The sequence below is a fragment of the Bactrocera tryoni genome, chromosome 1 (assembly GCF_016617805.1).
Source record: "Bactrocera tryoni isolate S06 chromosome 1, CSIRO_BtryS06_freeze2, whole genome shotgun sequence".
Classification (NCBI taxonomy): Eukaryota; Metazoa; Arthropoda; class Insecta; order Diptera; family Tephritidae; genus Bactrocera; species Bactrocera tryoni.
The window spans coordinates 49,629,280-49,647,099 of record NC_052499.1 but is presented as its reverse complement, the minus strand read 5'-3'; the positions used below and the strand labels follow the sequence as shown (position 1 = coordinate 49,647,099).

Below are 17,820 nucleotides of genomic sequence, written 5' to 3'. Positions count from 1 at the left end.
TCAATTTAAATTGCTCACAGTCGTTCAATACATTCGCAATATTTCGGGCCATTTCGAAAATGTAAAGCATTTTGTGCGTTTTGTTCTTGAATGCGGTGTGTTTCGCTTTTTCGTTTTATTCGTAGAACCGTCCACAGACATACAAACAAACAGTTAGACAGAGCCTGTTTACATTTACATATCAACATTGTCAATTTCATGTTTACATTTGTAAGCTGGTGTGTGTGTATGTGTGTGTATGAAATTCATACTATGAACTTGAATAACTGTAAATATTGTCAAAGCCTTGAAAATAATATTTTTTGTTTTTATGAAAATTGGTCTACCCAATAATGGCTGATTCACATTATATGTACATTAGAGTGGGTCGACTAATAGGGCGCCAAAAAACGGAGAAATCCTAACCTTCACAGGTCATATAACCTGACCATGTGACCACTATATGCTATACTGGGCCGATCTGAACAATTTACTCGTAGATTGTATCATTGCTTTAAATTTTATTTCACAAATAAAATGATTTCCATACAAGGACTGGTTTTTAGATGATCAGTATATGTGGCAGCTGTATGCTATAGTTTTCTGATAACGACGGTTCTGACAGATGAGCGCCTTCTTGAGGAGAAAAGGACGTGTCAAAAATATCAGATCTATACAGACTGATAGAAGAATATGGTTAAATCGTCTCAGCTTGTCACGCTGTTCATTTAGATATATATTTTATAGGGTCTTAGACATTTCCTTTTGAGTGTTATAAACTTCGTGGCGAACTTAATATACCCTTAAACCCTGTTCAGGGTATAAAAATACAAAGTATGGTTGTGTGATGTGCCAAGTATGTAAAGGGGTTTCCAAAACGACTCTACCAAAGTAGACCGGCAGCAAACGACGCCATATTTTTCCCGCTCTTTGGACATTTCTCTTCTGTATTTTTTTATCATGGAAAGCTATATGATCCAACAACAGGTCGAAATTATTAAAATTTACTACCGAAATTCGAAGACAGTGGCTTCAACTTTAAAAGCGCTACGTCAAATTTATGGTCGTCATAATCGTCCTGTCAGATCAACAATTGGGCGCCTAGTGGAAAAATTTTGCCCGTAAGACAAAGAAGTGCCCGTAGTGTCGAAAATAATGCTGCCGCCAGCGCATCAATTGAGGAAGACCCAAATCAGTCTGTCACACGTCGTTCTCAAGCGTCGATCATCTGGTGAAAATTAAGGTTTGGTGCGGTTTATGGACCAGCGGCGGGGTGATGATCAAGACTGCCACATTGCTGTGGATAGGAATCGCTACCGCTCAATGATAACCGAATATTTTTAGCCCGAATTGGATGATATGGACTTGGACAATAAATGGTTCCAACAGGACGGCACCACAAGCGGCATAGCGAATGTCACAATCGATTTATTGAAAACCAAGTTTGGTTAAAGTGTTTTCTCTCGAAATGGCACAGTCAATTGGGCGCCTCGATCGTGCAAATTGACGCAGTTACCATAGACTATTTCCTGTTGGACTACGTCAAGTCTTTGGTCTATACCAATAAGCCAGCGACGATTGACGAACTTCGTACGAATATCGAACGTGAAATTGGAGATGTATGTATTGGCCGCTTTATGCTTGAAAACCGTCGAAAATTGGGTTCAACGTCTGGACTTCTGCAAGCGTGCCCGTCGTGGCCATGCAAAAATACTCGAATTCTATACATAATGGCATCAAATGTACTTCCACAGGAATAAAGAATTTCATTGATTTTTGTTTTATTTAAAAAACTTTTGTAGCGCTCTTATTGAAAACCCCGTTACTTGTATTTATGAATATGCAATGCTTGTACAGGTATGTGTATATACAATAATTTGGTACATACTTAGTATATTCGGCTCTTCGTACATACATATAAGCGATCGGCTGGCAGAGGCATCTCATATAAAATTGCACTCAGCTCAGGCTGCGGCGCCATTATCTCTTTCGGCGGAGTTGCAACACGGGCTTCTAAATTTCAAACTTCTTCGGTGAAAAGTATTTAACAATTAAAAAAACTTATGTAATTAAATTACCCAAAAGTGGAGAAATATGTAACAGCAGTGGTACACAAGATCTAACAGCTGGCATATGTGTCCAGGAAAGAAAATTAAAAAACAAAATTTAATACAAATTTATAAAAAAAAAATTGTATTTTTACAAATATATTCTTTTACGAGTATATACTATATATAGATTATTCATGGTGAAAGCAAATTTCACTTTGAAGAAAGCAAAAATGTGATTCAATAATCCATAAGCCAATAAAGAATAGAATCGCCAATAACTTTATATAAGCAAAACAAACAAAAAATATCTCTCCGAATATTACTAAACTGGATCTACGAAGAGTGTAAGTGCCCGTCATCAGCAAAAAATTAAATGTAATCAAAAGCTGAAAGTATCAATAAGAAGAAGCTACAGACGCATATGCTTAGGAGCAAATCTCTGACCTTTCTGGATATAACAGGAGAGAATTAATCTCAAGGTTACAAGATCTTAACACTCATATTATTGTTGAATATTTATAGAATTCTAATTAAAAATTGCGTACATGTAAGAACGTGCATGCGAGTTTATAAATACGTGTTCCTGTGTAACATCTAACCTTGACCAATAGCGAACCCATGTAAAAGGTTAATTAAGCCTTGTGTCCTAAATATTCGCACTCGGTTTAGAAACTGGTTAATGCACAATACTAAAAGAATAAAAAATAGGTTATCCGAAATGTTAATTGCTCATATTACAGGCGCGTAGTTATTTGCAAATATAATGTTTTTATGACATCGGAATTGTTCGCATTTGCATGAGACTCGCGCATCACCTAAGCACTCATTAGATGCGCATAATGTCTAACCAAAAAACAAGAATAAAGATCAGAATGAGACTCAGCGGTCAATCAACTTCAATAAATAGATGCATTTATTATTATTTTATCTTTTATTTCTCTTTTTTTAAATATAGTACGAGTATCCGAAATTGTTTTGGAAGTAATGAATTAATTTAGCGTAAGCGTAAACATATTTAGGAACAGGTCGGCAAAATAAACAAAATAGTCAAAGTAGATAAGTGTGTCAATGAATGCTGTTTTGCTGCGAATAAAATAAAAAATTCAAAGAATAAATTTCAAAAATCAAAAAAAGAAAACAAAAAAAAAACAAAAACATGTGAATTAATAAATTGGTCTAATATCAATTTGTATCGTATAATTACACTTCTTGAAGCGCGTTTAGGCTAGATCAAAGGAAATCCGCTAGTTAATATATTTCCTAATGCTTGTATGAATACATCTCTAATTTATGTGAAACATATTTATATTTTTTAGTTTAAAATAACATTTAAAATCCATTATGATATTCTCTTTTGTAACATTTTCACTAATAGCAAGTCATTTGGCTTTTGATCACGTCACATACATATGTATATGAGGCTGAGTTGAAACATTTAAATGTCGCTTGGTTTTTCAATGCATAACTTCATACAAAATAACATATCAAATTATATTTGGAGATATCACATGACATCTCAACGCATTATGCTTATGAAAATCATACACTTGCAACAATTTATCAAATGAAAACACGTTGTACGTACATATATCAGTTTAGAATTCACTTTGCAACGGATCACATCGCATCCAATCTGTAAGACGTCAAAACACCTTATATCGTATCACAATTGTTATATGAACTCTCCTCTCATATAGAGCACTAGACTAGTACTGTGTATCTGTCATCATTTATATGTCATCACATCATGTCATGTCACATAACATCGTAAAATATCAACCTACCACGTCGTGCCTTATGGGGTTATATATGTACAGTTAGAAGGGCGAAAAAACGAATTTTCCAGAATTTTTTCTGAGAAAATCTTTAAATTTATTGAACCAAAAATTTGTACACATATTACGATATCTTTTAAGACTTAGTTTTAGTAAAAATATTTATTTGGAAAGGAACTATAGCTGATCGCCAGCGGCACCTCTCAAAAAGTAAAGACGTTTTGCGGTGACCACTATACACACTTATCTCCGAACTGGATCCTGTAAAATTAAAATACCAACCAGATTTCGTTAGAGTAATATTAAATCTAGTAATTAGTCGAAATAATAAAAAAAAATTTGTTTGACAAAATAAAAAAAAAAATATTGCTTCCTCATTCAATTTCAAAATTTCGAGTTCCACGCTGGTGTTTAAGATCGAAAATATTACCAATTCAAATAATTTGTTTAGAATAAAACAAAAAATATATCACGATATATAATATTAAATGATAATAGATAAGCGGTAATTCTTAAAAAAATACATTTCTTCTTCTTTATAGGTGTAGACACCGCATTCGCGGTTAAAGCCGAGTTTACAACAGCGCAAAGAATATTGTTTCCTTTTCATTAGGGGTATTCTTTTCATGTGGCGGGTCCCCAACCCGGCACACAACTCTGGGGAGGGATAGTTCGCCTTCTCACTTTAGCTCACGTCCAATTGGATACATTTTGGCTACCCAGAGGATACTTGGTCTAAGACCGGAAGCCGTGCGCTGCTTGAGCCATATGTAAACGAATCGTTGCTGGTCACTGCCAAGTGAATGGCGCTTAGAGAACTTTCCTCATAGCTCCATTTTCCCTAAAAATACATTTATTTATTTATTTATTAGTTTTACAAATTACATTTATATATGAAAGTTTATATTTATTTAAATAAAATATTCAGTAAATATTATTATTTATCTATAAAATAAGTTATTTTACAAATTCCATAAGTTTAAAAAATATGAAGCTATTATTTTATTTTTATAAAATATAATATTAAGTATTAGTATTCCATAATATTTTTATATAAAATATAATAATTTCAAAAATTTTCTGTACAAAAGCTGGAAACATGTCAAAATTTTTGTTATTTCAACATTTTGATATTTTTTCGCTCCAACAACTTTAAAATGAGTTTTTAAATATTTTTTTCAAATATTTATATAATATCTACATACATAACCCATTTTCTCAATAACTTCCAACACTGCTGAAACAAATACAGGCTGCTGTAATATTATTTAATTCGCCTTCGCTTAATTAGTGTACCTTTAATTCCAATAATACAACACTTACACAAGTGTTTACAACTTAAATGAGCAATTCCAGACACGCAATGATCCAATTGTTAACTGTTTTTTTTTTTTTAATTTTGTAATAGAAATTACAAAACTATCAAATAAAATGTAAATGCAATTAAATTCAAATGTTTGACACCTACTAAATAGCAGTTGTTGTAATTGTTGTTGTTGTTGTTACTGTTGATCGACTTTTTGAACTTCGCGTTATTTGTTGCATTTACAAAGAAAAGTTAAAATTTACTCACCTGCTGCACTACTTACATAAATTAATTAATTACTAAACGTTGGCTACGTTTTCTTCGCAACAGTTGGCGATTCCGCTTTTTAAGCTAAAAGGAAGACATGAAGATTTCGTTTTCGATTTTCGTTTCAATTTAAATTGTTCAGATTCGTTCAATATATTCGCCACATTTCTCGCCAATTCATGGAGTCCGCGTCATTCCACGGAGTCCTAGCCAGAATATTTTTCTACAATGCTCGCTGACATGCCCTTTACTGTGCCATTGCTGACTACAACCACTGAAAATGTATCAGAAATTAAAGACTGCTTTGTGCAGTAAATTACATTGTTTTGCTTTCTTTAAGCTTGGTTTTTCCTAGCCTCTTGAAGCTCCTATTAAATGTGTATTGTCTCGTGTTGACATTTTTTCATTTTGTTTTTTGAAGACATTTCTTTTCTATTGAAGATATTTCTTTTATTTTGATGAAATTTTTTTTCACACTCCAGACACGGACCTTTTTATGGTATTATTTATTTGACCGTCAATATTGACAGTATTAAAGAATATGTTACAATGTAGAATATACTATAAAATTATAATTTTCAGTATATGGTAGTAATAGATGTTTAATTAAACAGTAAACTGAACCTTAAGAATGTCCCAATATACCACTATGAGCAAAAAATAGTAAGACTTTGTTCTTTAGTTTAAAAAACTTAATTTATTCTTTAAAATTTATGTCGAAGTCCTCCTCAGAGCAATCCCAATTCACCCCAATACACTTGACTCAAAATGGTTTCTCCGTAGCAATCGGTCCATAATTCCGGCCTCTTTTTACGAGTAGCTTTGCGCAAACGACGCATAAAACTCAAATAGTATTCCATGATGATAGTTTGGCACGTCGGAAGTCGAGGAAAAACTGCCAACATATTGAAGTTTTACTTGCTTTAACGTGATGTTTTCGGCTTCGGATCATATTTGCCACTATATTCGGCTCACTGATCGCGTGTTTCCGTGTCGTAAGCATAGATCCAAGACTCGTCGACAGTAATAATACGTTTCATGACATCCTGGTAGTCGGAAAGCAATGTTTCAGACGTTAACGCGACGCTGATTTTTTTTAATTGTGTGATTTTGGAACCAATCGTGCTTTCCCTTTTCCTAGACCCAAATGATCTTTCCAAAGTGGTTTTCACGGATCCTCCCAATATTCCAACGATGCCAGTAAGATCTCTGACTGTTAATCGTCGATCCTCAAGCACTAATTCCTTTATTTTATTTACGTGAGTTGATGTTGATGGCCGCATTGGACGTGGTTCATCGTCAACGCATTCTCGTCCACCTTTAAATAAGTTGTATCAATCAAAAACACTTGCTCGTGATAAACAATTGTCACCGAAGGCCTTTTCCAACATTCTGAATGTTTCGGCACTAGAAATTTGATTCCAAACACAAAATTTAATGGAACTTATTCAAAAAGAACTTCACTCATTGTAAAAATCGCCGAATGGACTGTACATATAGTCCGGAAAGTATCGGAAAGACAAGCATGTACTAAACACTAATGATTATTTTTATTTGGCAGAGATGTCACTGACGGATCAGAACCCTGTATTGCGGTGGATTCCTTCACCATAACGGAGCTGCTACGCAAGGAGGAGAGAGTGGGCAGTAAAAGATATTGGTAGCAAGCAACAGCTAAGAGCCATGCAAAACTGCTAATGGGGAGTTATAACCTAACAAGATTTAAAGCTCACGAGAGACCAATTTCGACAACTATTCGGATTTTACACATGCATTACAAGCTCAGAAAGCACATGTCCTACATGTGCATAGCCTCTTGTGTGAACTGCTGATTTTGAGGCGAGCAGCCCGGAAACTCTTGAGCACCGCAGGTTTAAGTGTCCATTAGAGTGTGTCATTCTGAGGCAACCTTTTTTTCAACTGAAAAACAGGCTAAAAACTTTCGAAATATGAAAAAGAAAGTCGATTATTTTACGAGAAAACTCGATTTTCCGGTAGAATCGGAATCGAGTTTACCATCCCTACGGCCAGCCATCGCGTGCACATATAATAACCTCCGCACAATAACCACCACAAAAAACAATGATTTTTTTCCATGTAATTTATATGGAAAACAGAAAATTTGAAACATTTAATATTAATATTAAGAGCTCATCTTTTGAGTGACTTTCTTTTTCACATTTTCGAAAGTTTTTAGCCTGTTTTTCAGTTGCAAAAGAAGGTTGACTCAGAATGACACACCCTAGTATCCATATGTGTGGATAGTCACATCGCCTCAATAGTTCTCAGAGAGTTCCTAGAGCTCATCAGAATGCTTGACCTTAACTAATACATGTGATAGAGTGGCGGGCAAATTAGACTCTAGATCGCGGTGCAAACAAATTAATTCAATTCTATGAGGAGGAAATAATTTAAGACGAATTTTCTTAATATTAAAAATTTTATTTATGAGAATTTCTTATGATATCCTTTTTGTTCTACACAACCCCTAATAAACTGTTACATCAAACAACACTGCCCTGTAATACATCATTAATGAACTGATCCCACAAACGTTCCAAGTTCTCAAAGGCAACACTCTCTTCTCGTCTTGTCAGCACTGAGTACCGAATCGAGTTCCAAACAAGACTCTTTAGCGTCTTCAAGCCCACATGATTTGGTGCCAAACTCATAATCGCATAGTAGAAATCATAGCTCAGCCCCTTGGTGTCCCAAAAGCCGGGATCATCATTGCAAATAACCATTGGTAGATTCTGAGACATGTAAAAGCTACCTGGATGATTGCGCAAATCCGCCACCAAGTGCAGTATCTGATTCGAGAGTGGACTTACTTCGATGGCCACATTGCGCTTCTTCACGGCATTCCATAAAACCGGATGCTTCATTAACGCAAAACCGTGACCGATGCGTGTGGTGTTCAACAAGAGCGCATCCAAAAGGTTGAAATCGGTAGAGGCACCATACCAATCTAAACATTTGCCACAATCGAAGATTATTATTAATGTTTATATAATTAAGCTAGAAAGGATAAGACTTACTCGTTTCGCCGGCATGGAAGAAGTATTTCGCGCTCTTCGGCAGATCCGCCAACTCGCCGATGAAATTGTGTAAAGGTTTACCAAGATCCTCCTGTCCGACTAAATCGAAACCGATAATGAAATCGGGATTCGCTGTGCTGATATGAACTCGATTAGTAGACGAAAGAAAAAGTTTTTGGATATAACTCACTGCAAGGTTTTAAACATTTCAAAATTCTCGAAAACACGCGTCCGTTCAACATTACGATGTGTTGAAAAAATCACCTTGATGCCCAAAAAGTTCGGATGTACACGACGAAAGTCTTCCACGATAGTCAATACCTCACGAACGGAACGCTCCGGTGGGAAAATGCGTCCACTATAGTCATAGAGCTGGGGCAAAAGGGAAAGATAGATAGTGAAAGATCACAAAGGACTTCTAAGTACCCACCTCTTTGAAATCCATTCGCACCTCCGCATACATCACGTTATCCTCGTATAACTCCTCCAGCATACGCCAAGTGTAGGCACGAAAAGCCGGCAAATAACGCAATACATCGTTTATCGTGCTAAACATATTCTGAAATTTACGCCACACATGCTTAATCGTTGGATAATCAGCTGTGAAATATTAAAAGTTCATCTTTATTTGCACAACTATGTCTCTACTCCATTAAAACTAAAAATAAACAATCTGCCACTCACTTTCCGGCGTCGGTGTATACAAGTTGATCAACTTCTCAAAGCTGCGATCATAAGCGACCGGACTAACCGAACGAAAGCGTTCGTCACTCACACGCACATACTGTGTCACACAGCCGTGATCACGTGGCGTCCTACGAAAACTTAACACGCTGACGCCCATAATATTGGTGCAACGCAGCATTCCCGGCATGTAGGAAATATTACGTACCATCCATTCAGAGGAAACACTTGCCGAGTGGTGCAAATGTAAGGTGGCACCCTTCGGCATACGCTTGAGGAACTTCAGCACTTTGCTCTTCTCCACAAGCCGCTTAGCCTTGAAGAAATGCAAACCCGCTGCGTTAACATCCGAATCGTAAAAGCCCGCGCCAAGCTCGTCCAACTTGTATCGCATGAATATATCATTCACTCGTTCCTCCTTGTCATTTAGGTGTATGCGGCCGCCGGTGATGAGCAAGTCCTCGGCTTGTATAACAGCTTTGCGTGCGTCCTCGTAGGCTAACAAGTAAATCAAGTTGCAAGAGGTTCAAGTATGCGTGATGTTGGACATGTGTTTGGCTTACCTATGAAACCACCATCGGAGTAGCTCAGTAACTGCAATATGCTTGCTAGAACCAACAGATAAATTTCTATCATCTTTGCTGTGTGGAGTGCGAAGAATCTGAAAAAACAAACGATACACAATAAATGCTTGACATTACATAAAAGGGAAACACAAATTTCATTGAAATCGCGCTTTGCCAGTTGTAATAACGCAACGTAGTATCATGATATATGATATCGGTTACTGCGATGCTTTCCACATGAATATTTTGACTTTCTTAATGATCCGAGGATTACTGGTGTCCTATACTCCTAGCTCTTGCCTAATCGCTTAAAGAAAAAAACAGAGCAGTCAAAACTGGAGATCTGTGTTACCAGTCAACAGACGTCCTTTAACTATTTCTCGTTACTAATATTACATTTTTTGTCTCTAACCAACTCAGTCGGTCTCATTTAGACGTTTTCTGCTATACTGTTCAGCTAGTTGAAATTGGCTGGGAATTTGTGGCAGGCTATAGGCGCTTTGCGAGGGTCTTTTTGATTCGAACTTAAAAGTTCTGGGTATTATAACGAATCGATATTTCTAGTTGTCCAAGCAGGACTATTCTTGACTGCCTGGTTACCTCAGTTAACCGAACGTACCTAAATGTATCAATCGGTTAGTGAAGATATACCTTACAACCCCAACATGATGTGGTTTTCTTAGTTTTAAGGGAAAAATGGAGGATCCTGTGAATTGTTTTTTTCCAAAATCAAGAATTTGACGTTTTCAAAAGAAAACAAGAAAAGGAACAGGTGCATTTATGTTAGTAACTATGTGTTCAGTTTGTATGGAAGCTATATGCTATAGTAATCCGATCTGAACAATTTTTTCGGAGATTACATTGTTGTCCTAGAAAATAATCTATACCAAATTTCGTGAATATATCTTGTCAAATGAGAAAGTTTTCTATACAAGAACTTCATTCCGATCGTTCAGTTTGTAAGGCAGCTATATGTTATAGTGGTCCGATATCGGCAGTTCAGACAAATAAGCAGCTTCTTGAAGAGAAAATGACATTTGCAAAATTTCAAAAGGATATCTTAAAAACTGAAGGACTAGTTCGTATATATACAGACAGGCGGACATGGCTAAATCGACTCAGCTCAACATACTGATCATTTCTATATGTATATACTTTATAGGGTCTCCGACGCTTTCTTCTGGGTGTTATAAACTTCCCCTTTCAGAACAAAAATATTACGCACATTTTTTAATTTTTCACATCACTAATTTGATATTTTGAATTATGTGCACAAGAATTTAGAAAATGGTAATTAGGAGGAGTCGTCCCGCCAAGAGTAAAAACCGTGAAATGATAGATGGATGAAAAATTTAAAGTACATGTGGAAGTTAAAGCTAAAATATTCGTGCAATATTCAAATGTCTAACAATAATGACACCGAATTTCCTTGCTTTTGATTGTAACCGGTTGCTTTTAAATGTTTTGAAATGGCTGCTGGAGTGACTCCCAAAGATTCTGCGAGCTCCTCCAGTATTAGGCAACGATCTTCATCGAGTAATGCCTTCTGTTACCCCTCTTCAAACTTTGTTTTGCCGGCCAGCACCTTCTTCGTCATCCAAACTAAAATCAGCAACAAAATGTTTGAGGTTCGAGGAAAGCTGAATTCTTCTGTTTACCTGCTATTCACTAAATGTAGTGGAACCGTCCCTCTCAAGACTTTCAACGTAATATGTTTATGTAGATCTCGCATCCTCTAACCATATTTTTCACGTAGTTCTATATTTAATTAGATCCTTACAAAATAAAGTACATTAAAAATGTTTTGTCGAAATTAAAACAAAATTAATTACACGTTGCTCCAGCGCTACATAATTTCAATGATTTTGGCTCAAAATCAGACTAAGTCTTTCATTTATGTATTCTCTCTAGCCAAACAAAAATCAATTATTAGTTCTTAGTAAGCAATCACTAAATAAAATAACAAAAACTACTTCATAATCAATAAGGAAGAGTGCAAAAAAAGAAACGTTGGAGAACATACAAAGTGTATGTATGTAACGGGTGATCCAAGTAGAGGTATTTTTTTCAATAGCTGTGTGAAGCGTGTCAAGCTGTCATGTTATTTTTGTTCAGTATTGTTTGGCATTTCATCATGAAAAGACTTACGCCTTAACAACGTTTACAAATCGTTTTTCGCGCGCTTCGCTCAATTTATGGTCAACAGAATCGGTCTACTGAGTGTATTATTCGCAACTCACTCATTTTGGGACCCAGCATTCATTATTAGATAATATTCGACCGAATAGACCACGTCCAGCACGTAGTGAAGAACATACTACGTTGGTAGTATAGCAGCCGTAGCTGAAAGTGTACACGGAGACTGTGGAGAGTTGATTCGGAGCCAATCGCAGCAACTCGGACTGACGCATGGAACGAATTGGTGCATTTTACGGCGAAATCTTAAATTGAGAGCGTACAAAATACAGCTTTTGCAAGAACTTACTCCGCTAGACCATCCCAAGTGACATCGCTTCGCTCTATGGGCTTTCGAAAAGTTTCAAGAAAAACCGACGTTTTCGAGCCAAATTTTGTTCAGCAATGCGGCGAAATTCTGGCTCATTGAGTATCTATACAATCAAAATTGTGGCATTTCATTTAGAAAAACAACGGTTTGGTGTGGTTTATGGGCCAATACAATCATCGGTCCATATTTCTTCAAAAATGATGTCGGTGAGAACGTAACCGTCAATATCGACCGTTATCGCGCCATAATAACCGACTATTTGATGCCTGAAATTGAAGCTCGTGATCTTGCCGAGATTTGCTTTCACCAAGACGGCTCCACTTCCCACACAAAGCATCATTCAAAGGATTTATTGAAAGAATTCTTCGGTGAGCAAATTATTTGACGTTTTGGGCCGGTCGCCTTTTTCCTGTGGGGAAATGTAAAGTTACCAGTTGAAACGCTAGAACGAGTCATCGAAAATTAGACACAACCGATGGACAATCAAAGCGTAACCGCGACCAACATAAAATAAATGCCAAAGAATACTCTTTAGAATGATAATAAATATTCCCCATTAACCTTCAAGCGGGCGCGCGGTCATTTATAACGGTAGCGGGTGCGCGTAACCGAAAAGATGTTTGGGATGAATAAAAGAAATAAAGCACAAATTATTCAGGAATTATTTATTTATTTGTACTTAGATATATTGTCATTGTCCTTAAAGTCTATTTTGTCAAAAAAAGTAATTAAAATTATTAAAAATGTAATGGGTAATAATAGTAATATCAACGTAAATGTACTAAGCGCGGTCGATTCGACTACGCGCGCCCACTTGAAGGTTAAATGTGAAGTTTCTGTCTTTTTTTCTTAAGTAAGGAATCTCGAATGGTTCCCTTTATAAATGATGAGCTGGGTTGATTTAGCCATGTCAGTTTGTCTGTTCATCTCACTGTCTGTATATACACGAACTATGTAGTCCCTAATGTGCAGATATCGATCTGAAATTGTGCACACTTCCTTTCCTCTCTTAGAAGCTGCTCATTTGTCGGACTCGCCGATATAGGATCACTATAGCATATAGCTGCCATACAAACTGAACGATCGGAATCAAGTACTTGTATGGAAAACTTTTTCATTTGTCAAGATATCCGTACATAATTTGGCATATATTGGTTTCTAAAACAACACTACAATACCTGAAGAAATTTTTCGAATCGAATCACTATATCATGTTGGTGTCATACAAACTGAACAATCAAAATTAAGTTCTTGTATGAAAATTTCGTTATTTGTGTGGGTTATTCCAGCTCCGATGCAGCCGAATTTTTAATTATATTTTTACTTTATAAGTATTATCTTAAATAATAATGTTTGCGAATAAAAATTTTGTTTACGCTTTTTTATTTCAATGTCACATTTGATTCATTTTTTCGGAGAATTTGGTCATAATCACAGATTTGAACATTTGTACTTGTTTATTACTATATATGAACATATAACACACAATTAATAACCAATTATTCACTGTGTCATAATTGTTAGTTGTGCTAGTCCCTGACACATGCATTTTCGTTTACTTAAGGGAAGGTAATTGTTGTTGAGGTACACAATAATCAATCTTATTACTACATTCTTAATGATTTGCTATTTTAGTTTTTTTGTTCAAATAATCACTTCATGGTGGGTGTACGCGTCATTACCAATACATTAACACTACGTAAGTCCTTATGAGTCCTTCATGGTGATCACACCTCTATGTATTGCCAGCCAATCTTGCAAGTGTTTGTGTGCGAACAGTAAACACGCACCGTTGAATAAATATGGCGTGAAAGCACACACAAGTTGCCAAAACACTCATTAGCAGCAAAAATGCAACAGCACAAATTGACATAATTCTTTTGAAGCACGTTTCGGCCAAGAGACCGCAATGACGTACTTATGCTAAATTAGTTGAAATCGAAATTTTTCTTAATTTAACATAATTTTATAAAAAATTTATCGCAATTTTAACCAAATTTATTGAAAATTTTTGGTAAACGCGAGCTTTAGTCCTTTGCCAAATCAAACACACACCTTTTAAGTCAGCTCTGCAAATTAGATATTTGTACTTTTTCAATTTTTTCCAATAAAATAAATTGAAATTCACCGAAAACTACTTTTCGAATCAAATCTCTGCCTCTCCACGCGCACAACCGGCAACAACCGTTGATTTTTGGTGTCTGTTATATCTAAAACTCCGTGCGAGCCAATTTTGACTGAGCTATATGGGCCTGCTCACACACACCATTCCAAAACAAATACAACACAAACACATATACAAAAAACAACTACTTTTTTGCGGCAAACACAAATTCACAGTTGACAGCTCGTCAATTGCTGTGCTTAACAGCAACTCACAATGCTGTTGACGCCTCTGTTATTGTTATTGCTAAGTACGTGTGCATGTAGGTACTTAGCGCTAACAGCAATAACAACAGTGACACACGCGCTTACGCACCGCAGGTGATTACCAAAAAGTAGCTGCTGGAAATGGTCAACAGCGCGGAGGGTGTGCGGGTGGCTCAGATAAAGAAAAAAAAATAAATTCACATTAAATGATGCTGCTCACGTTTTCACGAAAAGGCAGCCGATTTGGGCAGGTAACAAAATTTGTTTTTGTTATTTATATTTTTTTATTTTCTTAAAGTCGGTGTTAGTGTAAACTGATCAACGCGAAATTCCTGACTCTCACGCTGTCATTTGTCAAAAATCCATAATCACTGCAATAAGAGAACATTTTTTGCTGCTTTACAATGTATGTGTGTGTTAACACTACTCGGATTCCATTTGAATCATCACCCACGCGCACACTCACCTCTCTTTCGCATGCTTTCTCATATTTGTCATTATACCCTGAACGGGATGTACTCATTTCGAAACGAATTTTAAAAGCACAGAAGGAACCGTCAGCGACCCTAAAAAATTTCTAATATTGTGACCAGAAATTGTAAACAAAGCCGAATTATTTAATTATTCATCAATATTTATTTTGTCGCCTTCAAAGTAATCCCCACCAGATGTAATACACTTATGCCAATGATTTTTTCAGTTCTCGAAACACTTTTCGTAAGAACTTTTTGGGATGGCCTTCAGCTCCTTCAGCGAATTCTGTGTTTCTGTCTTGGATCGACTGAAACCTGTGGAACCTGTAGCAGCAATTTCAGTTTGGGGAACAAGAAAAAATCACACGAAGCCAAATCTGGTGAATACGATGGCTGATGGTATCATTGCGTTTTTGGCTTTAAATTCGGTCAGAATCATGACTCGAGCGACGGTGCATTATTATAATGTTAAATCCATTAATTCTTCTTCCACAATTCCGGCCGCTTTCAATATTTTTTTTTTCACTGAAAACTTCCTGCCTTTCCTTCGGCTTTGGGGCGGTGTTTTTGCTTTCGGCTCGTTTTTTCCCTCCATTCCATTGATTATTGACTTGTTTGCATGTCAAACTCATAAACCCATCTTTCGTCGGCAGTTTTAATGCTCCCCATGAATTTGATATCGGAATTTGTAATACTCGTATCAAGCATGTCCAAAGAGATCTATTTACGCAATTCTTTTTGAAAAAAGTCCATCTTTACTGGGACGAGTCGAGCAAGAATGCGTTTCATACCCAAAATATCCACTAAAATGATTCAAATGGACTCGCGAGAGATGTCGAGCTCGTTGCCATCTTTCTAAAACTTTTCAAGAACCATACCATTATTCCATTATTCACTTTTTTAATATTTTCATCAATTGAAAAGGTCGTAAGTCGTCCAGAACGAGGCATGTCTTCAACGATCTCTCGGCCGCCTTTGAAGGTTCTGTACCACTCGTAGGCATATGTTTTTGATAAAACTGAATCAGGGTAAGCCTTTTCCAACATTCAGACCGATTAAGGACAGCCCAACCACTTAGCAAAACACATTTATTTGAATTATCATTTACCCGGGGAATTTAAATTACAATTTCTAGGTACTTTTTGCTCACAATATATAAATGATCAGCGTGACGAGTCTATTTATTCGATATATAGTCCGTCTATTTGTCAGTCTGTCAATTAGTCCCTCAAACTTTGAGATATCAATCTGAAACTTCGCACATGTTCTTTTCTCTCCAAGAAGGTGAACATTTGTCGGAACCACCGATATGGGATCACTATAGCGTATAGCTGCCATACAAATTGATCAATTAAGATCAAGTTTTTTCATACAATTTTTGTTTATTTGTGAAGGGTATTATAGTGTGCAACCGCGGTTGACGTTTTTTCTCGTTTTAAAAGAATGCTAGGTGTTTTTGTTATTGCTTTGCTTTCATTATTACTTTTTTGTTGTACCGTTGCCTTTTTTGCATGCTATTAAAAATAGCGAACAAATGTATTGTACTTGTATATCAAAATTATTATTCACCCACACGTACACACACACACACACATGTTCATACATATGTACATACATGCCCGCTTGATAACATCATTCTTATTCAACACTTGTCCACGGTTTGTTGACTCCTCTGATGAGCATTTTGCACTTGAAATTAGTAACAAATTCATTTGCCCAGCTAATGTGCGAATCTTTTAATTGAGTTTTTCTTTCGCCGTTAATTTGCGTAAGTGTGAGTTTGTGATTTCGTTTATTTTACTTATAGTTCGCTTTTTTTAATGAGCACTAGATGACATTTAACTGCTTTGTACTTGAGGAAAATTGATTTAAATTGGTTGCGAGTAAATTTTAAATAATTGTAAATTTTAATAACATTATACAATTTTTTTAATCTTTTTTTTTCTTTTTTTTTTGAAGAATAGGTAAAATAACTTAATCACAAATTGAAGATGAATTTTTTAATATATTGCCAGTTAACACAAATTGGAAGGAATCCATTGCAGCGGGAACGGATCAGGAGAACGGCTTACTATTGAACAACTAGGCGGATTAGCTCCTTAGATCGTTCCGGATCAAAGCAAATCGCAAGATAACCAACAAGCTTTTCACCCAATGCAAAGTTAGGCTTTTCTTAATTGAAGGAATTTTAGATTGAATTGAAGGAATTCATTGCCTTATACGTGTCCACCGAATGCTTCTGGAAGCTGACTGGAATAAGAGATGGTAGAAACATACAACATTTTCTTCTAGGCTTTAACGAATTAACGAGATCAAAGCTAAAATACTTAGGATTAACACCTTTAGACATCCAACCAAGTGTTGGGAATAGAAATCAAATGCCTAAGCAGATTTGTATCGGGTACAAGGCGCTTTGTTGACACTTAAAATCTAATTACTAGAGTTATTTTTCTGGCTTCACAAAGGACTGATCAAAACCAGCAGTCCAAGTGCGATTATCTCTTGGCATCAGCTATATAACTTAATCTAATGTACCAAGTCCCCGCAAACCTAATGCGGCTGTGTAAACTGACGTTGAGCAATACCAAAAGCTCCGTCAGTATCGGAAAGGACCTCTCCGAGCCGTTCGATACCAAACGAGGTTTCAGACAAGGCGACTCCCTATCGTGTGACTTCATCAATCTACTTCCGAAGAAAATAGTTCGATCTGTAGAGCTGAATAGAGAAGATACAATCTTGCATAAGAGTGTACAGTATTAGTATCAATGGCCTGAACATCCGCGACGTGAGATCATCTTTCTCCAG

The 17,820-nt window shown here is 36.3% G+C and overlaps 1 protein-coding gene across 1 annotated transcript; it reads right to left on the bottom strand.

Annotated features, from left to right (window-relative positions):
- Positions 1-7,856: 7,856 nt before the first annotated feature.
- LOC120782487 (adenosine deaminase 2) lies at positions 7,857-14,277 on the bottom strand. Its single transcript, XM_040114788.1, has 7 exons — positions 14,228-14,277; positions 9,664-9,761; positions 9,101-9,598; positions 8,847-9,016; positions 8,607-8,788; positions 8,417-8,553; positions 7,857-8,346 (listed from the first exon to the last, which is right to left on the bottom strand). The coding sequence occupies exons 2-7, from the start codon at positions 9,734-9,736 to the stop codon at positions 7,883-7,885; spliced, it is 1,524 nt and encodes a 507-aa protein (XP_039970722.1). The 5' UTR covers positions 9,737-9,761; positions 14,228-14,277; the 3' UTR covers positions 7,857-7,882.
- Between the last annotated feature and the right edge of the window lie 3,543 nt (positions 14,278-17,820).